This window comes from Aspergillus japonicus, assembly GCF_003184785.1.
Source record: "Aspergillus japonicus CBS 114.51 unplaced genomic scaffold BO86scaffold_13, whole genome shotgun sequence".
Taxonomy (NCBI): domain Eukaryota; kingdom Fungi; phylum Ascomycota; class Eurotiomycetes; order Eurotiales; family Aspergillaceae; genus Aspergillus; species Aspergillus japonicus.
The window spans coordinates 81,123-102,899 of record NW_020291650.1 but is presented as its reverse complement, the minus strand read 5'-3'; the positions used below and the strand labels follow the sequence as shown (position 1 = coordinate 102,899).

The 21,777-nt window shown below is 54.2% G+C and overlaps 6 protein-coding genes across 6 annotated transcripts in view; 2 read left to right on the top strand and 4 right to left on the bottom strand.

The window, feature by feature from the left end:
- Positions 1–548: 548 nt before the first annotated feature.
- On the bottom strand, positions 549–3,878 carry BO86DRAFT_335157 (secretory pathway Sec39 family protein). The gene is made up of 3 exons (XM_025668874.1): positions 2,191–3,878; positions 1,986–2,139; positions 549–1,924 (listed from the first exon to the last, which is right to left on the bottom strand). The coding sequence occupies exons 1-3, from the start codon at positions 3,725–3,727 to the stop codon at positions 730–732; spliced, it is 2,886 nt and encodes a 961-aa protein (XP_025529384.1). The 5' UTR covers positions 3,728–3,878; the 3' UTR covers positions 549–729.
- An 84-nt stretch (positions 3,879–3,962) lies between these two features.
- On the top strand, positions 3,963–4,812 carry BO86DRAFT_387749 (uncharacterized protein). The gene is made up of 3 exons (XM_025671669.1): positions 3,963–4,097; positions 4,222–4,358; positions 4,482–4,812. Exons 1-3 carry the CDS (start codon positions 4,070–4,072, stop codon positions 4,626–4,628), a joined length of 312 nt encoding a protein of 103 aa, XP_025529383.1. The 5' UTR covers positions 3,963–4,069; the 3' UTR covers positions 4,629–4,812.
- A 2,101-nt stretch (positions 4,813–6,913) lies between these two features.
- Positions 6,914–13,206, top strand: BO86DRAFT_408451 (DNA-binding ATPase; the record flags this gene model as incomplete). Its single annotated transcript, XM_025674345.1, has 4 exons — positions 6,914–6,924; positions 6,984–7,001; positions 7,074–12,449; positions 12,510–13,206. The coding sequence occupies 4 exons, from the start codon at positions 6,914–6,916 to the stop codon at positions 12,802–12,804; spliced, it is 5,700 nt and encodes a 1,899-aa protein (XP_025529382.1). The 3' UTR covers positions 12,805–13,206.
- A 372-nt stretch (positions 13,207–13,578) lies between these two features.
- On the bottom strand, positions 13,579–17,181 carry BO86DRAFT_387747 (M28 family metallopeptidase). The gene has a single exon (XM_025671668.1). It carries the CDS (start codon positions 17,033–17,035, stop codon positions 13,952–13,954), a length of 3,084 nt encoding a protein of 1,027 aa, XP_025529381.1. The 5' UTR covers positions 17,036–17,181; the 3' UTR covers positions 13,579–13,951.
- A 768-nt stretch (positions 17,182–17,949) lies between these two features.
- BO86DRAFT_309093 (putative ubiquitin ligase complex F-box protein GRR1) lies at positions 17,950–19,838 on the bottom strand (the record flags this gene model as incomplete). The annotated part of the gene is made up of 3 exons (XM_025667799.1): positions 17,950–18,309; positions 18,366–19,052; positions 19,107–19,838. 3 exons carry the CDS (start codon positions 19,836–19,838, stop codon positions 17,950–17,952), a joined length of 1,779 nt encoding a protein of 592 aa, XP_025529380.1.
- Positions 19,839–21,230: 1,392 nt separating this feature from the next.
- The window catches only part of BO86DRAFT_335139 (putative AMP-binding domain protein), a 2,787-nt gene continuing 2,240 nt past the window's right edge, over positions 21,231–21,777 (bottom strand). Inside the window, exon 5 of the mRNA XM_025668873.1 lies at positions 21,231–21,656. Within this exon, the coding sequence (XP_025529379.1) occupies positions 21,349–21,656 (308 nt within the window). The 3' untranslated portion in view covers positions 21,231–21,348. The remainder of the gene's footprint in view (positions 21,657–21,777) is intronic.

The following is a 21,777-nucleotide window of genomic DNA, read 5'->3' as shown; positions in this document are numbered from 1 at the left end:
TTTCTGTTTTTGTCTTCTTTTTCTGTCTTGCTGCTTTTGCTTTCCCAGATTCTATCTTCGAGGACCGGGTCCGCATCTTGTGTATATTGATTGGCGTCTATCCAATTGAGTCAAATCTCATCATTATCTCCAAGTTCCATCGTACTCTTTCCGTTTTCGACACTAGTAGGCTCATCCTGGTAATTTATATGCTTTGCCCCCCGTGGGGAAGACGGTCACATGATCGAACGCCCGGACCTTGTTGGCCGCCGTCATGTCTGGGGTTGTATGGATCTGGGCGCCGGATCTCTCTTCAAGGCTGCTTGAATCTGGTATTCGTCCCGCCCGGTGACTGTCATTGTCCGGCCATTTTTCAGACTGCTACCGTACCCCGACAGTACTAGAAAGTGGGTATGCCATCTAGTTAGGTGCGTACAGTACAAGTGGGGGGATTTTCATCCAACATGGATCACGGGATCCCAATACGGTATACATTATCTGCATACCCCATGAAGTGCAATCTAGTATTCTTCATCTTGACAAAGACTGCGCAAGAAAGAAAATCGGATATTATTTATAAGATATCATGCCATGCCATGCCTGCTAGCAGCGCTATCAATACAACGAGATAACAATCAGAAATCTTCGCACCCGTCATCATTATCAGACATGCAAATAGAACACGTGATTTCCCTTCGGGGAAGTGCTGGTGGTGTGGCTCTGGTTGAGCCGCGGATATGTGTACGAACACTAAGAACGGTTGACGGGCTGCGCGCCGAGCACCCACCCCAGTCCGCTGACGAGTCCATCCGTCACCATGTTACTGACGACGTCTCTCTTGCGGACGCGATCGGAGGGTGTCCCGCTGCCGGGCTCGTAGTTCTCGGCGGAGACGACGGAGTCGGTGCGTGTATGTGAGGAGCTTGCTGTCGCGGTGTGGGAGGAGGAAGGGGTGAATCCATTGTGGTCGTGGTGGGAGGCGGTGGTGGTCTTGGTGGCTGCGGCGCGGAGCGGGAATGCATTCTTCTGCAGGGCTAGGGCGGCGCCTCGCGCGACCTCGAAGAGGCCCATGGGTGCTTCTTCGTGGTTGAGGCGATGGTGCGAGGCGTGCGCGCGGGCACGGCGGGCTTGGTGCTGTCGCGTTTCCAGGGCGTCTTGCTCGGAGGAGTCGGCGGGCCCAAACCCGCCGGGGAGGCCTTGCATGGTGAGGGAGGATGTGAGGTCGCCCTTCGTGTCCCAGATGTCTTCTTCGAGGGATTCCTGCGTGCGGAGGTTGCCGAGTTCCTCGTCGCAGCGGCGCCAGGCACCTAGAATCTCCGGGAGCGGGTCCGGGTGGTCGGAGGGGACGAGGATGAGGGCGAGGGAGAGAAGCTCCATTCTTTGGGTGAGGTGGGTGATCTGGGACTGCGTGGTGGGAGGGGTGGAGGTGCTGGGCGGCGGCGGGCGATACCGTCCGGCGGAATACACCGTACGCCAGGTAATGTCGTCTGTGAGGATCGTGTCGGGCGTGGATGCGGACGAGGTGGGTGTGAGCCGAGTAAGGATGTAAGAGTAGGCGGTTCCGAAGTCGTGGGAGGTGAGAGCGGAGTTGACGGCTAGAGACATGATGCGGCGTTCGGCGGTGAGGATGGCATCCTGTTCGGAGAGAGGAGCCAGCGTGGAAGCTTCATGGTGATCTGAGAGCCGCGGAGAGAAGCCGGCTGCGACAAGATTGCGGCCGATGGCCAGAAGGTCGTCAACCTTGGTGTAGCTCTTGGGGTTTTGTTCGAGGACTTTTTCAATGAGAGAGAGAGGATCGGAGTGTACGCGGATGCTGACGGGCTGGAAGGGGACGCCGTGCTGTAAGGTGAGGGAGTAGAAGGACAGTGAGTGCGTGGCTGCGATAAGAGCGCTGATCTGCTTGAGAGCAATCGAGTCTGAAAAGTGCGGCTGAAAGGCTTGAAGGCTGGTAATGGCATGCATCAGTGTCGCTCACCTGTGATACATGGGATTAGGACTGAACTTACACTTCGTAGGCTCTCTTCATGCCACCACGAGTTCGATTGCCGTTGCTTGCGTTATCATACGCCGTGTAAATGGTCTCTTTGACGGCCTCTTCGACCTTGGATGACGTCAAGGTTGAGTCGGAGCTGAGATAAATGTCGACGGCGAGTTTGTATTCTGTTCCTTTTAGTTGATATGCTGATGACACGGGCAAAGACAGCTGCTTACCTCTGACTTCAAGCAAAGCTTTCAAGATTTCGACTTCAACAACTTCCCGCTCTACTCGCCAGAAGAGACCGTGGTGAGCAGGGCGACTTTGATCCTGTCGAGATGTGTGATCTGCCTCCCAGTCGCGCAGCCAGAGCAATTGGCGGCGAACCTTGCCCCAGCCTCGGCCAGGCTTGCTCTGTCTAATCACAGATTGAACCACACCGCGCATTTCGAGCAGTTGCGTATCAACATTGTTGTGTAGACAAAGGTTTGCGGCTGTACGGCAGGGCATAGGATGACCGAGCTCACTCAGCACCTGGAGAGAGACGCAAATGGCGCTAAGGAAAGAGATGGAAGCGGCAGACGGACGAGTGAGCGGGTTCGATGTCGTGAGAAGCGCATTCTGCATGAGGGAGACTCTTGAGGTAGACGAGATCTGGTCCGAGTCAAATACCACCGATGGTAGTTCTGCATCATCGTCTCTCAAAGACAAATGCTGTTCCAGGTCCAAGAAACTGGCGATCCGCGCAAGGACTTTGATCGACCCATCCAAGGCCGCTGCGCTGACATCGGCATTTGCGTAGACAACGGCCAGTCCAGTCTGCCCATACCGCGTCCGCAAGTCTTTCATCTCATCATTCGGGAGGCTAGGGTCCTCCTCGGCATAGCCTCCCAGGTCCACATCCTCCGGGCCATCCCAGTTCGTGAATGCGTTGACTGCGCTCTCGTGATCTACCAAACTGCGCGCCAGCAGCCACTCATTAACCTGCTGCCATCCTACCCCTGCATTCGTCCTCGGTTTCACATCGTCCTGCGGAAGTGAAAGTGTGTTCTGCTGCGCGGCTTCGTTGAGCTTCCGCCGCTTGGTCCTGTTGCTGCCATACATCCACGCACCCACCAGCCCGCGGAGGTTCTGCACTAAATCCATGCTAGTTTTCGTATTGCCGGTCATTGAAAGTAAGACATTAATGGCGATGCTGTTGTCCATCGACTCAAGAATGTCCAGAGAGAAGGTCTCGTCCTGGCTGGGGTAATATTCGTAATTCAACCGCAGCAAGGGCAGTAGACTCGATATTAACCATGTGCGGAGGATAGGCGAGCGTGGATAGAATGGTACGAGGAGATCGAGGATGAGGGGTTGGAGAGCGGTTTCGGAGTCGATGCGATGGGCGCGGTGGATCAAGAATTGGGTCAAGAGGTCGGTTGAGTCGTCGGTGTCCTCGTCATCGGGATGCCTCAACGGCAGTAAACGAACCTTGCGTACTCGTTTCCTTGCAATGGTGTCGGTCAGAATCTGGACGGCAGATGTGTCAAGCTCTGCAGCCGTTGAGATGGTGTGCTCTCCATCTACCAAGGCTTCCACAACGGAGGTATATGTCTGGGGCGGGCTACTCTCGGGGAGGAAGGTTAGTATGATGCGCAAGAGGCGCTCGGTTGGCAGCCAGCGAGGGTATCGAGCTTGGAGTTGGGGTAGCCGGGAGACATCGCCGCTGACAGAAAAGTGAATGGCTAACAGAATCGCATGAGCACCTGAGAGCCGAGAGGGACTGGCCATGGCGCAAGAAAATAAGGAAACCCAAGCCAAATGTATAAAAACAAGAAGAGGCTGCTTGAAGGAAAGAGGGTGATGTGTTCGTGTTCGTGAGCCACGAAAGACGTCAAGCCTCCCGTCCCGAGCGAGCGAGTCCCGTGCACAGACCGACTTCCGAGGCGGAAAGCAGAATCCAGCCAGTTAACCAATCAATCCCGGGCGGTGGGAGAACGAACCTCGATCGCTCATTGCACTCACTCTCTCACTCACTCAAACCTCCGTTCCAGCAATCCCTCCACCCCCTCTACGAACGCTCTGCGCCTCCGCCCTTTCGATCTCCTATTTCCACCCTCTCTCAATCTCACAATGGCTTCCGGCTTCGGTAACAACGGCGGTATGTTATTTCTCTGCGTGGGCTGCGGGCAATTGACTGCCATTTTGGCTGGCTTCGCCGGCCCAGGTGCCCGCTTTGACAGCTTCGCCGCGGACCTTGTCGGCTGACTCGCTCTCTTTTCCAGGTCCCTCCCGCTGCTACAACTTCTGGCAAGAGGTACTGGGTTGTTATGTTGTCAACTCGGCCGAGGGTGAGGTGGGCAAGAAGAAGTGTCTGCCTGCCTTGGAGGATTACCACGAGTGCCTGCACCACAAGAAGGAGGTACGCTTGAACGAACCGATTCTGATCTGCCATCTCGCATTATTTCGGTCGCCGAAACGGACCGGGCTAGACGAGGTGGGAAGAGTAATAGTCCTTTTACTGACCTCTCTCTTTCATCTCTAGATCATGCGCACGATGAAGATGCAGGCTGCCTACCGCAAGGCGGAGGCCGCCCACCCCCGCGACAATGCGCCCAAGGCCGAACAGATCCGCAGTCTAGGATTGCTAGGGAAGGAAGAAGAGTCGGCTGCGTTCTTGACACGGGCATGAGAGGCATGTTGTGCGCATATCGGGAGTGTGGATTTCATGTTGATTGTTTCAATTACTACCAAGATTCTGCTGGTTTGTTTATCCTTTCTGTCTGTTCATCACTGCGAGGTCCTTCACTGTATAGAAATGGACAATTTTCCTTTTTGTGCCTGCGGGGTTTGTGTTGGGTCCAAGCTTGAGGTCGGCAATGACAATGGTCGCTCTCCATCCATGATGATGATGATGACGATGAGGATGACAGCACATCCCAAGTCCAGCAAATGCTGGTGCACATATCTAAATGGCACTGGTTGTCATTGGTCAGACCCCCATTAATGCTGTGTGTAGTTCCGGGGGTTCAATCCTATTTGGCACGTGTTATAGTGAAGAGGAATATTGGCAAGACAAAGAAACGGCGAAAACAAAGCAAGGCAGGTCAATGTGTAGAGGCGTCATAAGTAATACAGTACATCAATAACAACAATTTTCTTCCATGACTCTGCAATATTACAATCATGGAGGGCTTTTATCATGTTCTGGGGTGTACTCCATATCACTGTTTTGCAGGACATGATGGCAGAATTCGAGGACTGGAGCTGGATTGATGGAACTATATATATCTAGCCGGGTTTAGTCTATGGGATTTTCAAGCACCAATGTACACGATGTGATTGGTTCATCAATCTCCCACGTCATCCGAGGCTCAGAGGCTGTCATCTTCCGGGACTTGTCAAGGCTGGATCGACTCCCTGAGTCGTTAGCGACCTCTAAGGAGTCGTCAGCAGAATAATCTATCGCCGCAGTCGTCGTCTTTGACCACCCGGGATGGAGTCGCGCGACGAAGAATTTGCGGCGGAAGCAGGAGGCCATCTGGCATTTTCTTGGCACGCTATGGAGGGGGCGATCGAAACAAGCTCACATGGCGGTCTCACTGGAAACGCACGCAAGTCATTTAGCTATAGGTTGCTACATACATATATTCATCTCTGCGCGGTGAATTATTGAATGCAACACGCAGGGCCTATCCCCGTCCGGCTGCTGACGGAATCGCAATATAGCAATAGTGTATTTATTTGTCTGAGAGGGATTGTTCCCTAAGTGAGTGTCTGGGTTGGTATAGCATATGCAAGTAGGAGAGTAGACATAGGCTGGCTATCAATCAATCTCTTTTTCTCCCTTTCCTTTTTTCTTTTTTTTTTTTTTTTTCCTGCGCAGGGAGAAGAACTCACGTGACCCAGCGAAAACCTTTACGGGAGTGGGGGGCACTAATCCGGAAGCAGGCTAGTGCCCAGGGCCCAAGTATGGGTAGGCGCGCCCAGGCAAAGATGCCCCCAATGATATAAACAGGCTGCGTGACCTCGAGGGCAGGCCGAGCAGCTCTTGTTGATGCTCCTGTGCAGCCCCAGCCCCGGTACACGCCCCGTCCGTCCGCCGTCCTTACTTACCTACCTACCTACTTACTTAACCTATTTTACCTACTTTAAGTACAAAGCTACAAAAGTTGAGCTATTGAGTACTACTACCACCACTACCACCACTACCACCACCACTACAAGTACTACTCAACTCAGCCTGTCTCAGACTGGTCTCCGACCCTTCATTGTCAACTCCATCACATTCCCGTCATCTTTCGAATTCTTTTTATTTTATACTGGTGGAATTCGAATCCCTGATATCATTACCGCGAATTCTTTTCCATTCCGGGATCCTTCATGATTCACATGATTCATTGCATCCACGCGGAGTGACTGTTCATTATAACAACCTTCAGCTCGGCTACGGTCATTTTACTTCCACCTGGTGACAACCGTGCCTAGATTAGGATCGGATCTCCACTCATCAGCTTTCGCTCCGATCGCCCTGTGATCTGACGGAAACTGATTTTGTCCAGTGTGTCTGGATTTTCTTTACTTTATTATTCATTTCTTTTTTTTTTTTTTTTTTTTCCTTTTTTTTTGCCCTTTAACCTTTTCCTTCTTCCCCTTTGACGCATAACTCGACGTTGACTCGATGGCTGTGACGTGGGTGTAACCGTCGTGTTTACTTTACATCCGCCTCCCTCTCCTCCACTCTCCGTCGTTCTCTTGCTTTACTTAAATTCCGGAAGGGGGTTGTGGTGTGCTACTGAAAGGAGATTGATTTTACCATTAATTTGTTAATAATTCTGGTCACTTTCTTCGGCTTCGTTCACGATACCCCTGCCTTTTGTTGTGCGATCAGCTTCTTTTTCTTCTCTTTTGATTATTCTTGGATGTGTTATATTACGACCCTCTGTATAGCTTCCTTGTCACAACCTGAATCCCGCCATGACTTCCAGGTAAGTTTCCTGCCATTCCGCTTCCGTCTAGTACCGGCCACTAACCTGTTTTGTTCTAGACTTGACCGTCTCGTCACGTGAGTAATTGATACTATGATCCCTGCACGCTTACCTAAGGAAGGGACGAACTGACCAATCACCACCTGCAGGTTACTTGAGACAGGCAGCACGCCGCTCATCCGCAACACTGCGGCTCAACAGCTGGCCGACGTGCAGAAGCAACATCCGGATGAACTCTTCAACCTTCTCGGTCGCATTCTGCCCTATCTGCGTTCGAAGTCTTGGGACACTAGAACAGCTGCCGCTAAGGCAATCGGCTTGATCGTCACTAATGCAGACACCTTCGACCCCAACGAGGAAGATGGCGATCACATCAAACAGGCTGACGATGAAGATGGCGGCGTCGAGATCAAGTCGGAAGGCGCATCGGCCGCCACTGCCAGTGATCTCCTTAGACTTGAAACCATGGATATCGCCGCCATCCTGAAATACGGCAAGCGGCTGTTGGGAAGCGCAGGCAAGGAGTACGAATACTCATTGGCCGGCATGGATCCAGCCGCTCGACTCCAGCACCAGAAGAAAACCTTGCACGCTCGTCTGGGTCTTGCCGGAGAGTACATCGAGGAGGATCTGATTGATGACGGCGATCTCGTTTTGAAGACGCCTGGAATCAAGGAGGAAGCTCCCCAACATAGAGATAGTATCCACCATCTGCCCTCTACCACCCCTCTTGCATCGCCTATGGAGCCCGCCAATGGCGAGGAGGCCGGGCTCAGTAAGCGACAGTTGAACCAACTGAAACGAAAAAACAAACAGAGCGCAAAAATGGGCGCCAACAAAGTCCGAGTCGTGGATCTGTCGACTCGGAGACCGTCGGACAACGTCACCACCCCTTTAGCTACTACTCCTCATCCGATCAAGGCGGAGAACGGTGAGGAGCGCAATGGCGACGTAAAACAGGATTACTTCAACCTTGACCGGTCGACCGGCGGCGACGACGACCAGAAGATCGTTTCGGAGTTCAAAGGATCGGTTGTCCCAGAAAAGTCCTACATCCAGCCAGAGATCACTGATGAGGGTCCCAGCAACTCATGGCCGTATGATCCCATGTGCGAGTTCCTCATGGTAGATATTTTCGATCCTAACTGGGAGGTGCGCCACGGAGCCGCAATGGCACTTCGGGAGGTTATCCGCGTTCAAGGTGCTGGCGCAGGTCGTGTACGCGGTAGAAGCAGGGCAGAAAACAACGTCCTCAATCGGCAGTATCTGGATGACCTCGCCTGCCGACTACTTTGTGTTCTCATGCTTGACCGGTTTGGTGACTACATCTCCGACAATGTCGTGGCGCCCATCAGAGAGACTGTGGGTCAAACACTTGGTGCACTCTTGTCCCAGCTCCCGTCGCGTTCCGTGGTTTCAGTCTACAGGTGCCTGTACCGGATCATTATGCAGAAGGACCTGGGTCTGGACCGGCCCATTTGGGAGGTCTGCCACGGTGGTATGATCGGTCTCCGGTACTTGGTTGCGGTCCGCAAAGATATCCTGGTGAAGGATCGTCAACTTATGGACGGTGTCTTAGAGGCTGTGATGAAGGGACTGGGAGACTTCGACGACGATGTGCGGGCTGTCAGCGCTGCAACCCTGGTTCCGATGGCCGAGGAATTTGTGGCTTCTCGACAAAGCACGTTGGGTAATTTGATGACCATTGTTTGGGACTGCTTGTCGAACCTACAAGATGACCTGAGCGCCAGTACGGGCTCGGTCATGGATCTTCTGGCCAAGCTCTGCACATTCCGCGAAGTTCTGGATGCGATGAAAGCAAATGCGTCCGTGGATTCTGAGTCCTCATTCGGAAACCTGGTCCCTCGCCTCTACCCTTTCCTGCGACACACCATCACCAGCGTCCGTTCGGCAGTTCTCCGGGCTCTCATTACCTTCCTGCAGCTTGAAGGCGAGGGCACAAATGACTGGGTGAATGGCAAGGCTTTGCGTCTGATTTTCCAGAACTTGTTAGTCGAGCGCAACGAGGGTGTGCTCAAGCTTTCTCTTCAGGTGTGGTCGGAGCTGCTTAGAGCGCTAGAGTCGCGCGGCCTATTCCAGACCGAAGCCGACCTTCTGAGCCACATCCAACCCTTGATTACCCTGACAATGTCTCCCTTCGGCGTTCCACGGTACCCTATTCCCATGAATGCTTCCCTCTTCATCAAGCCCTCGGGCGTTCCATTCCCGATGAGCGCTGCCGCACCAGCCAAGTCCTCCCCGAGTGCAGCCAGTGCGCAGCCTGATGGCACCAAGAAGCGTGGACGCAAGGTGGAAAAGAAGGAAGTTCCTACCATGTCGGCTCATAACGTGGACGGCCACATGCTCCAGGGCGATATTGACTTGGTAGGCGCCGATACCATGTTACGATCCAAGATATATGCCGCCAAGGCCCTAGGCCAGCTTCTGTCCGTTTGGGATCAGAGCGCACTCCCGAGTCTGTGGCAGTCTATTGTGGAGGGCTTGAAGCACTCCGCATCCACGTCTCAGCTCTCGTCAGCGATGATCATTGAGGAATATGCCAGAGTGGCCGGCCCAAGCAGCAAGTATTCTTCGACTCTCTGCGAGAATCTGCGTCCGATCATCGAAGGCGACCGACCGCTGTGGTACGGTGATATTGCGTGCTATCTACATGTTGCCCGCGCCCAGTGTCACTCGTTGCTCAATGCCTTCCGCGACCATGCCCATGTCCCTAGCTCAAGGCTCCCGACCCTTGCTGTCGTTGTTCAAGGAGACGCCGAGGCCGGCCCAAGTGCGTTCTCATTGGCAGATGCTGAGAAGGTCATCGGACCGGACTTCGAGCGGTTGAAGAAAGGTCTGGCACCCGCTCAGCGCATTACTGCTCTGCAGGTCCTCAATGACACGCGGGCAACCGCAGAGAACTCTGTCGAAGAAGCAAAGAATGTTCGGGAACAGAGGGACCTTCGGGTGCTGGCAGCTGCGGCTGGTGCGCTGGTGGCCCTGCATGACATTCCAAAGAAGCCGGGTCATATTATCAAGGGCATGATGGACAGCATCAAGAAGGAAGAAAATGCTGAACTCCAACAGCGTTCTGCTACGGCAATCTCAACCTTGGTGGAGTACTACACCATGGCCACCAAACGCGGACCGGTCGACAAAGTCATTGGAAACCTGGTCAAATACTGCTGTGTGGACTCGTCTGAGACCCCCGAGTTTCACCACAATGCCTCGTTGGAGAAGTCCATCCTTTCCCTGCGGAAGGAGGAGGACCGACGGGATCATCCCGACGCAGCCAAGTTTGAACGAGAGGCAAAGGCGGCGCGGATCATGCGTCGGGGTGCTAAGGACGCCCTCGAGCAACTTGCGGTCAAATTCGGTCCCGATCTCTTGGAGAAGGTGCCCAACCTTGCCACGCTGGTCGAGCGGCCTCTCAAAGACACGCTTACTGGGAGTCTTCCGGAGGACATCCTTAATCCGGACAATGACCTGGGCCAGGAAGTTGTTGATGGACTGTCCACATTACGCGCCCTGCTACCCAAATTCGATCGTGGACTCCACACCTGGGTAGTCGGTCTCATGCCTCTTATTATCAAGGCTCTGCAGTGTCGTCTGTCGGTCATCCGATATGCGGCCGCCAAGTGCTTTGCGACTATCTGCAGCGTCATCTCGGTAGAGGGAATGACGATGTTGGTAGAGAAGGTGCTGCCAACCATCAACGACCCGTTGGATGTCCACCATCGCCAAGGAGCCGTCGAGTCTATTTACCACCTGATTCATGTGATGGAGGATCGCATCCTTCCATACGTCATTTTCCTTGTCGTACCCGTGCTTGGACGCATGAGCGATTCTGATAACGACGTGAGACTGCTAGCGACGACGTCTTTCGCCACGCTGGTCAAACTCGTCCCCTTGGAGGCTGGCATTCCCGACCCTCCCGGTCTCTCCGAGGAACTGCTCAAGGGTCGTGATCGGGAGAGGAAGTTCATGGCTCAGATGTTGGACTCCAAGAAGGTGGAAGAGTTCTCATTGCCAGTTGCGATTAAGGCGGAGCTCAGACCTTACCAGCAGGAAGGTGTCAACTGGCTTGCTTTTCTTAACCGCTACAATCTCCATGGTATTCTTTGTGACGATATGGGTCTTGGTAAAACGCTGCAAACGATCTGCATCGTCGCAAGTGATCATCATCTGCGAGCCGAAGAGTTCGAGAAGACCCAAGCGCCAGAGGTCCGAAAGCTTCCGTCTTTGATCGTGTGCCCGCCCTCTCTTTCTGGTCATTGGCAGCAAGAGGTCAAGCAGTACGCTCCGTTCCTGAATTGTGTTGCTTATGTGGGCCCCCCAGCAGAGCGCGCCCGACTGCAAGACAGCCTGAGCGAGGCGGATATCGTCGTAACATCGTATGATATCTGTCGCAATGACAACGATGTTCTGCGTCCGATCAGCTGGAACTACTGCGTGCTAGACGAGGGTCATTTGATCAAGAACCCCAAGGCCAAGGTGACGATCGCGGTCAAGCGCCTCCAGAGCAATCATCGCTTGATCCTCTCTGGTACACCCATCCAGAATAACGTACTGGAGCTGTGGTCGTTGTTCGACTTCTTGATGCCCGGATTCTTGGGTACAGAAAAGGTCTTCTTGGACCGATTCGCCAAGCCCATTGCAGCCAGTCGATTCAGCAAGTCATCTTCCAAAGAACAGGAAGCTGGCGCACTAGCGATCGAGGCGCTACACAAGCAGGTGCTGCCGTTCCTGCTCCGTCGTCTGAAGGAGGAGGTCCTGAACGACTTGCCGCCGAAGATCATCCAGAACTACTACTGTGACCCCAGTGAGTTGCAGAAGAAACTCTTTGAGGACTTCTCCAAGAAGGAGCAGAAGGAGCTGGCCGACAAGATGGGCAGCTCAGAGAAGTCGGACAAGGAGCATATCTTCCAGGCACTGCAGTACATGCGGCGTCTCTGCAACTCTCCCGCGCTGGTGGTGAAGGAAGGCCACAAGCAGTACAACGAGGTTCAGCAGTATCTGACCACCAAGCACTCCAACATCCGGGACGTGTCCCACGCGCCGAAGCTCAGCGCTCTGCGCGACCTGCTTCTCGACTGCGGAATCGGCATTGATCCGCCGACGGAGGGCGACCTGGGAACAGGAACCAGCTACGTGAGCCCGCACCGAGCCCTGATTTTCTGCCAGATGAAGGAGATGCTTGATATCGTCCAGAGTGAGGTCCTGCGGAAGCTTCTTCCTTCAGTCCAATATCTCCGGTTGGACGGTGGTGTCGAGGCAACAAAGCGTCAAGACATTGTCAACCGCTTCAACTCCGATCCGAGCTATGACGTTCTGCTTCTGACCACCAGCGTTGGTGGTCTGGGTCTGAACCTGACGGGAGCCGACACGGTGATCTTCGTGGAGCACGACTGGAACCCGCAGAAGGATATCCAGGCCATGGATCGTGCCCATCGTATCGGACAGAAGAAGGTCGTCAATGTCTACCGGTTGATCACGCGAGGTACACTGGAGGAGAAGATCTTGAAGTGAGTCACCCCTACAACCCTCATCTGAGCATCACGTACTAACCACGGAAAACCCTCTAGTCTGCAACGATTCAAGATCGACGTCGCCTCGACGGTAGTCAACCAACAGAACGCCGGCCTGAACACAATGGACACGGATCAACTGCTCGACCTGTTCAACCTCGGCGAAACCGCCGACAACGCCGAGAAACCCAGCGAGCCCACCGGCAACGAGGTGGACATGGTGGACATCGACGGCGAGGTCAAAGAAAAGGGCAAGAAGGGCTGGCTGGACGATCTGGGCGAGCTCTGGGACGACCGCCAGTACCAGGAAGAATACAACCTCGACTCGTTCCTCGCCACCATGAAGGGGTGATGAGTGTTCCAAGCTACCTGGGACTCCCTCACAAAACAGGAGAGAAGACCAAAAAGAAAATCTACTTACCTACCTACCTACCTACCCACCTACCCACCTACCTACCTACCTACCTACCTACCTACTCACCAACCTACCCATTCACCCATCCACCCACCTTTCTACCTATCCCATTCTCCCAACATTTTATTGATTGACGACCGCCTCGGAAGGCCACGAGACGAACCTGATTTGAAACTTTGTGACATACTGTTATTTTACCCCCCAAATCCCCCAGGATAGAAAACGAGGCTTCTGCAAGTTTACAGTCTCTCTTTCTGCTACTCGTGAGGGCACATAGCAGAAAGAAAAAGGAGTGTATGCTACTTTTCTTTTTTTATCTTTTCTATTTTTTTTTTTTTTGCTTGCCCCACTTCACCATTTTTCTTCTAGTTAATGTATTATAACCTGACCTGGCTCTCGAACACTCATGACCATGACATTTATGCGATGCTCCGGCTCCGGCTCCGGCTCCGGCTCCGGCTCCTGCTTCTAGCTTGGCTCAATGCCATAATCTACGAGAAGAGAGAGAGGGAAGCAGTGATTTGAGGGATTTCTGAGTGTGTTTCGTATGCAGTAGGCGAGTAGCCAGTTGGTATGTAGGCGAGTAGGCGAGTAGGCAAGTAAGAAGGAGGAAATTACAATACAAGTGCATGCGCACTGGGAGTCGAGCTACATGATGCATTATGGATGGTTGCTGGTTGCTGGATACATGTATCACATCACATTCTACCACAGGAAAGTTGTACAGTACTGTACGCGTATCGTCATTCGAGAAAGAGTATGAGTATGAGTATCAGCATAACCCCCAACATCAACATCAACATTACCTACCCAACCCAACCCCACCGGACCCAACCTCACCACCAAGCCACCCAGACAACGACACACACAAACAATTCCATCCCTCCAGAAAAGCTAAACCAAGCCCCACAGGGACACATACACACATAAACAAAACAAGAAACAAAGCATACAATCAGAGGGAAAAGGTCAGGCCAGGCCAGGCCAGGCCAAAGCAGAAACCCCGACCGAGCCAACAGAAACAGCTAATCAGGAGTCAGGAGCTTACAGGCTTGGACGACAGCAGGACAACAAAAAAAAAAAATCAAATCTCGAATTCCTTATAGCCTTCCACCAACCCATCCGAGAACTTCGTAGCCGCCACCCAGACGGGGGCATACTGTTTGACCTCGTCGAGGGCGGGGATGGCTCCGATGCGATTGTGGTCGCTCCAGAGACAGACGACCCGTCCTTTCAGTTTCGTCTTACCCTCGTCATCGCCATCATCGGCTGCAGCGGCAGCTGCAGTTGACGACAGGGAGTCGACGAGGACGTACTCTTCCCCGGAGTCCGGATCACTCACGACCTCCGTCGTGGGCGACGGCGGCGCGAGGGACGGCGGGGGCACGGTCCACTCCACGTCCACGGTCCAGGTATTCTCCCACTCGCGGCTCCACAAGCGGATCTCCTGCGTGCCCAGCGGGGACGTGTGCGGGAAGCGGGGGTCGTATGCGCTGCCGGCCACGCTGAAAGAGGAGATGGGGGTGTCGAAGGTGATCCGGCAGGCGCGGGTGTTGAGGCCGGAGAGTTGGAGCTGAGCGGTTTGGAGGTTGTCGCCTTGCTCCGCGGCGGACTGCGAGGAGGCTGAGGACTCCGTGGCGGACACGTTGAAGGTCAGCCAGGACTGGTAGTCCTCGGGCCCCGAGGGAACGACATCCGGCATGGGACCGGGCCAGGAGCACTTCGTGCGGGCAGCGAGCGGACGGCAAGCCAGCTCGTGGCCGTGGACGCTTGGGAGCGCGTGCGCAACCTGGGCGACGAAGGGCGAGATCCCGATCAGCGACACGTTGGTGGCGGCCGTGTCGAGGTTGATTTCCTGGTGGAAGAAGATCTTGAGGCGGTTGGACGCCGAGAACGGGAACGCAACCAGGTTGTAGATCAGGCACCCCAGGAAAATCGCCAGCAAGAACAGAGGGATATGATACGTGTGGCGGTGGATGTAAGGGAGGAGTGGGGTGAGAAGGAAGGTGGTTAGGGCTGCGATGGAGATGTAGATGAACAGAGATGAACTGCCGTCTTGGCCGGTTTGATGCAATGCGCTGGTCAGCAGCAACGCCAGGGGCCCGACCATGATGAGCACAATCGGTGCAGTCAGCAGGAACTGCAGCACCCAGGTCCATTTCGGCAGGTGTGCGCTCCAGCGTTGCTCGTGGCCGTAGACGTAGGGGTCGGTGGTTTCGTCGTGGCCCCCATGCTCCCCCGTGACGCGCACGTAGTTGGCAAACGTCGTACGCTGGCCGCCACCCAGCAGAGACGTCGACTCGGTGGGTTGCTCGTCGTCCGAGTCGATGTGCTCGTCTCCATCGTGCTCCGAGGTGTGCTCCTCGCCCGAGGCTGTGCCCAGTCGACTGCCGCCATAACTGCTGGGACGGCGCGACGACGCCGGCACCGGCGCATACTGGCTGGCGTATTCCGACTTCCGAGGCAGAGCGAACAGCTCAAGATAGGAGATCCAGGTGGCCAGGAACGTGCCACAGAAGGAGAAGAAGACCCAATACCCGCCAGCCAGACCCCACTGGTTCTCGTAGACCGTCGCAATTACCAACATCACCCAGGCGAGCACAAACATCCACGTCAAAGTATAGATGCGGTGGAAAGCCGAGGGGCGCGCAAAGTCGGCGACGCGCGACACAAACCAGGCCAGAAATGTCCAGGCCGACAGCATCATGCCCCATACCGCATACTCGCTGCTGTGAATGATCAACGGATTGACTTTGGTCACCAGGTACGCCAACCCAACCGTGACGGCCGTCGGGATCACGAACAGAAAGGGAAACCGGAAGAACCCGCGCAGTCCCTGCAGCGACACGGCCTCCCCATCGTCGAGCGACTTGACCGTAGACCGGAACAGATACATCTTGTCGGCCCGGCTCAGGGCCACACTCGTGACCAACAAGCCCAGGGGCGCGACAATGAGCATCGTCACCGACAGCGCAAACAAGGTATGCAGCTGGAACACCACGAAGGTAGCTCCGAAGAGATCGAACCACACTCCGCGCGATCCTCTCTTCCCAGCACCACTACTATCATCACTGACCAGGCCCTCGGTCGTCTTCACCGCCGCCTCCAGCATGTGCCACAGGCTTTCCACAGTCGTGTGCCTCGAATCATCCTGGTCGGTATGATATCTGGCCCTAGGCTCCATGAACGCGACATCCAAGCCCCTCATGCCCAGATCGCCCTCGAACACAACATAGTCCGTCTGGGAACTGATGAGCCCGACCTCAAACCCATTGGCCGCCAACACCGACCCAAACGGGTGTTTCGCGCGCCTATAGCTCCTTGTCACTTCCGTGTCGCTGCCTCGGAACAGGATCGCCCGGCCACCGGCGCCGGCGCCCTCCAGATTCAGGAAGGTTTGCGTGAACTTGGACAGCGGGTGCTGACTGAAGACGCGCGCGCCGTTGAGGAAATCCTCCTCTCCGTTGTTGAACAGCACCACCACGCCGCGACGCGGGGCATGGGCCGGGGTGGTGAAGTACTTGATCAACTGAAGACAGGTGACGACGCCGACGCCGTCATCCGTCGCACCATAGCCGGTGGAGACGCTGTCATAGTGGGCGTTCACCAGCACACCGCCCCCTCCCCCGGGGGTTCCTGCGTCCGATCCCAGTACCAGGTCCTCGTCATCCTCCCCACGGATGTAAACCAGGAGGTTGGTGCCCTCAAAATAGACCGCGGTGTTGGACGACTTGAGGGTATTACCGACGAAGGAGAGGTTGGACTGGTTGTCGTCGAAGATGTAGACGGTGGGTCGAGTCTCGTCGTCGGCGTTGTAGATCGTAGGAGGCTCCTGGTAGCCCTGGTATTGGTAAGCCTGGTGGTCAGACTGCCCGGGTGTATCCGCGTCATTGTCGTGGACGATCTCCCTCACTCTGCGGAGAAGCCACTCTCGGACCTCGTCGTTCCGGCGCGAATTGTACGGATGGTACCCGTTGGTCAGGACCTGCAGATCGGCCCAAGCTTCGTGGAGATCGAGACCGTTGGGGGTGGAGGATGCACTGGGCGCCGAGGGGAGCACGTGGTGGACGACCAGGAGGGGAATCAAAAAGGCGAGGTAGACGGCGGTCGTAATGAGAGTCACGGGCCATCGCGTGAAGGCCAGCGGATTGGCGCGCGGGGTAGCCATCTCGCTCTCTTTCTCTCCCGCCTCGCCTGTTTCTTTTGCTGTATCTGTACTAGTTGAGGTCAGTGTCCGTAATCGCTCTCAGCTGCTGCACAAGCCTTCTTTTGGCTGGGCTGAGCTGGGGCGGGGACTGAAACTGAGCTGGGATGAGCTACAGTGGATTGTAGAGGGAGAGAATGCGGAGAAGGAACGGACGGAACGGAAATGGAATGATGGTTGATCGGCCCATGAGGACCCGCCATTATGTCACCGCTTAGTCCAGTCAACTCCAATCCAGTTATGCATACGGTACAATAGTAGTAGTTCACAGTTATACTTGGTATTTACTTGATATCTCTATCTCTTGTCTATCTCTTATCTCATGGACCTCAATTGCTAATTCACTCTCAGAGTAATCGCATTCCCGCAACAACTATACTGCTGCTGCTCTATAAGTTACTCAATTCTAATACGGTAACGGTAGGCAACCCAATCCTCCCTCTGTCCTCCCGATAATTCCTTAGGAAGAAACCGATTTTTGTTGTTCATCTCATCCTGCATTTCCCCCCAAAAGCGATGTATATGGCCGCAGAGCGCAGAGCGCAGAGCGCAGAAGGCAGAAAAGGTTGAAGTCCCACCCCTCAAAAGACGAACGCAACCGCCAGTCAGCCTCGACCCGAAGAAAACGCAACCCAACAACCAGCTCCCCGATAGATAAACCGCTACCGACTATGCAAATTCAGAACGGAAACCCCGGTGTGCACGCAAACAGAATTGGAACCCCTCGCTGCTTGGCCCAAAAAGAAAATGGAAAATCACAACAATAGAAATGACGACGACACCATGTGGTAAAACCATACACAAAAAAAAATGATAGATGATAAGATCCGATGCACAAGACACGCTCAAAGATACGGAGAGGAAAATGGGTATGGGTATCAACTGGGTGTATGTCCAATGTCAATGTAATCATCGTCGTTAATCGCCGTGGCCGCCGTCGCGCGCATCAGGCCAGTCACCTGGCCCTCATCCTCGTCGAGTTCTTCGTCGTCATCATACATGGTCGCCTCCGTCATGTCCTGCGGCGGTGGAGGGGGGATCATATGGTTCAGTTGGTTACGCAAGTGGTTCACACCGTCGCCGCTGAATACACAGAAGACGTCGCGCTGTTGCGGCGTGAACTCGGGAGGCGCCTCGCGGCAGAACTCGGTCAACTCTTTTCGCAAATAGAACTCCTGAACCCCCGTTAGACTGAGGTGTGTCAGACGAGGACAGCTGTTGACAAGAGCATGGATCCCCTGCAGCCAGTTAGCATTATCCCAGACAACGGAAAGACCAATGTTCGACGACATACTCTGAGGGTGAGTAAAGTGCAGTAACTGAGATGCACCCGCTCTAGACTACTAATTCCTGCCGAATGGTGGGAAGCCTTGGGACCCGCCAAGGCTAAAATGCTGTTGTCCGTGATGTTGGCACACTTGACCAAGCCGATACGCCGGAGCTTGGGTAACGTAGCCAGCTGCTGCACACTTGCGTCCGTCAGACGGGTACAGCACGCCAGATCGATGTACCGGATTCGGTTGCAGGACTTGACCAACTGCATCACGGCTGCATCCGAGATGTTGGAGCAGTGTCCCAAGTGGACGTAGTGCAGATTCTTGCCGAGCTTGCAAATGGCCCAGACTGCGCGATCCGTGATGAATCGACACTTTGCGAGCACCAGGTTTCGTAAGCGTGGCGCCGATGCCACAATTCGCTCAACTGCAGCGTCCCTGACATTCTCGCAGGATGTCAAGTCCAGGATGCGTAGACTGTCCAAGGAAATATGCGGTGCCAGCTCCAGGAACGCCATATCGTCGAGCTCGGTGCAGTGGGCCAGTCGTAGCTCACGGAGATTATTCAGTGTCGCCATCAAGGCAGTTATCGACTTGTTGGTGACGAGCTTGCAGTCATGAAGGTCAATCTCCAGAATGGCCGGGCAGCTTTGAGCGAACGACAGAATGGACTTGTCCGTGACTTGCGCGACTCCGTTCAGTTTTAACTGTCACATATTAGCAACCATGATGTAGAATCCAGAGTAGCCATGGCCACCTACCCTTTTAATCTGTCGGCAATTACGAGACACGACAAGCAGGGAGTCGTCCGTCACCTTGGTGCAATTCGTAATATTGAGCCCTTGGAGCCGGGGACAGTTTCTAGCCACCGTGTACAGAGTGTGGTCGGTGAGATGCCCCAAGTCCGACACATCCAACGCTTGTAGATGGCGATTCCCTTCCACCAGGTCTGACACGCCGTTGTCCGACAGTTTGGAGCAGTTGGTCAGCGTCAATCGCTCGATGCGGTTGCACTGAGCAAAGGTCATCACCGTTCCATCGCTGACATCGCCCGAGAGAGCGGACAGGTTCAGCCTCTTGATCAAGTCCGAGTAAGGAAAGAAGCTGCTCGGCTTGCCCACTGTGGTGCTGATGCTCTTCATGTTGTCCCAGCTGTTGCACGATGGCCGGTGCCACAAGATCGCCACGCAGTTTGCCGCCCATCCTCTGCAGACTAACATACAGCTCATCATATCGGCAGGCGAACTCAGTTTGGCGAAGATGGCGATTAGGATCTCCGGAGGCAACCGTCCGATGGGCGGCAGGGCCCGATCTGAGTCGTAATATGCATGAGAATCCCGGCCATTTGCAGCGCCCACGGAGGACTCTGAATCGTTGGCCTGGGCTGTGAAGAAGTCGGTGTCATCGTCGGCGGTGCGATCGGGGGAGGTCGAGGAGGAGGATTCGGAGGGAGCTTCGCTCGAGAACCGAGCGGGTTGCCTTGAGCGGGGCATCAGGACCAACGTTGGAAAGTGGTGGCAAGCGTGCTTGTTGGGAGAGGGAGGTGAAGGGCTGGTCGCTGTCCTCTTTCGGCCCGGATACAACGTGTTGTGCGTTTGGTGGGGAAGCTATTCATATAAGATGTGGCTGTCACCTGTTGTAGAGGGGAAGCCGGAAGTGTGATCAGATATTCGAGACCGATCTGGAGATTTGAGGTTCGCCCTGGGGAATCGGAAAGGTCGAGGGGGCCAGAAGAAGAGGCGAGTTGAGATCAGGTTGATCGGGGTTGAGAGGAAGAACACGCGTCGAAAGAGCCTGCGATAGAATGCCGACGAAGGCAAAGCAAGGCAAGGCAAGGGAAAGGAGGGGAAAGGGAGAGGAGGAGAGAGAGGACGGCGTCGGGCGGCGGAGGAGGAGGCGAGGGAGAAGGAGGAATCCCGGTCGGAGGACCGAAAGGGTGAGACCCGGGGCGGGATTGAGAGCGTCCAGAAGATCTGTAAGTCCGATCAGGGGGAAAGGTAAGTATTGTATAGTAGGATAGAGTCAAGAGGTGGTAGTTACAGGTAATCAAAGTAGCGACAGTGAGCTGTCGGGGTGGGGGTTGCGAAGAGGAGGAGAAGGAATGATGATGTTGATGATGTTGGATGTTGATGATGAGGGGAGAGGGAGGGGGGGGGGGGGGCTTTTGGGACGGAGAAGGACTGACGAAAGAAGAAGAAGGCGGTTGCAAAGGCGAGAGAAGAGAAAGAAAAGAAAGAGGATGATTAAGATAGACAAGAGGTACCTTATTCACTGACCTCAGCCTAATCAAGAGTAACTTTATATTTTTTCTTATTTCATATGTTTTTTTTTTTGACAAGAAAAAATTCCTTTTTTCTTTCCCTCATTCCCGAACAACGCTTGATGGCGAACTCAAGGTGAGAAAGGAGGGGAACGTTGATTGATTATTACTTTAACTGCCAGGGAAGCCTGCTGCCGAACGACATCATCCATATTGACTTATGCTATTCTTGGGTGGTTGTGTTGACCCGTGCACCCACTAACTACTAAGCTATCCCTCAATTCACTCAACCATCACCATCAAAGGTATCATGATTATTATTAGCATTCCTTGACAAGCACTAGCAGATCCGCTAAATGATCATGGACTGCCTATCAGGTGAATTGCTAAAAGCATTGGAGTTGAGCTCTGACTACTTTCAGTTTCATCCAAAGCTTCCCCCCCTCCCCTCATGCGCGTTGCCTTCACCATCCCCGGTGGTTCGCATCTGAGACAGATAGGATCCACCTTGGATTGCTCCCTCCTTCGAACCATGTTTGAAATAAGTTTTGCAAAGCTCGTCCGCCATTACCCCTTTTCACTACCCGACTACATGTTTTGTCAAAGAAGGGGGAAAATCAAAGAGAATCCATGTGTACACCCTTATCGTATCCTGCAGCACTCTATCTAATCTATATAAAGTCATAATCCGTTCGACCAGAACAAGACCATACTCTCCCCCGGGAACCAATCCACCATCTCTTTCACGTCCGAGACGCCCCCTTAGCCCAGTCGCGCAGTACATTTTTTCTGATTTTCCCCGTACTGGTTTTGGGCAGCTCCGCCACCACCTCTACCTCGCGAGGAACCATAAATTTACTGATGCCGCTGGCATTCCGCGCCCACTCGATGACCGCCTTGCCATCTAGTTCCCTACCTTCTTTGACGGTAATGAAGGCCTTGGGACGTTCACCCCAGTGCGCATCTGGAACCGACACGACCCCAGCCTCCAGAATGTCGGGGTGGATCACCAGCTGCGCCTCCAAGGCAACTGAGGAGATGTTCTCACCCCCTAAAGCCATACGTCAGCACAGCATTCCCGGGGGAAACACGCTGCAAGGATGAAAGCCAAAAAAAAAAAAAAAAAAAAAAAACGATCATCTCCGTGAATTCCCCGACCGGCTCTTCCGTCC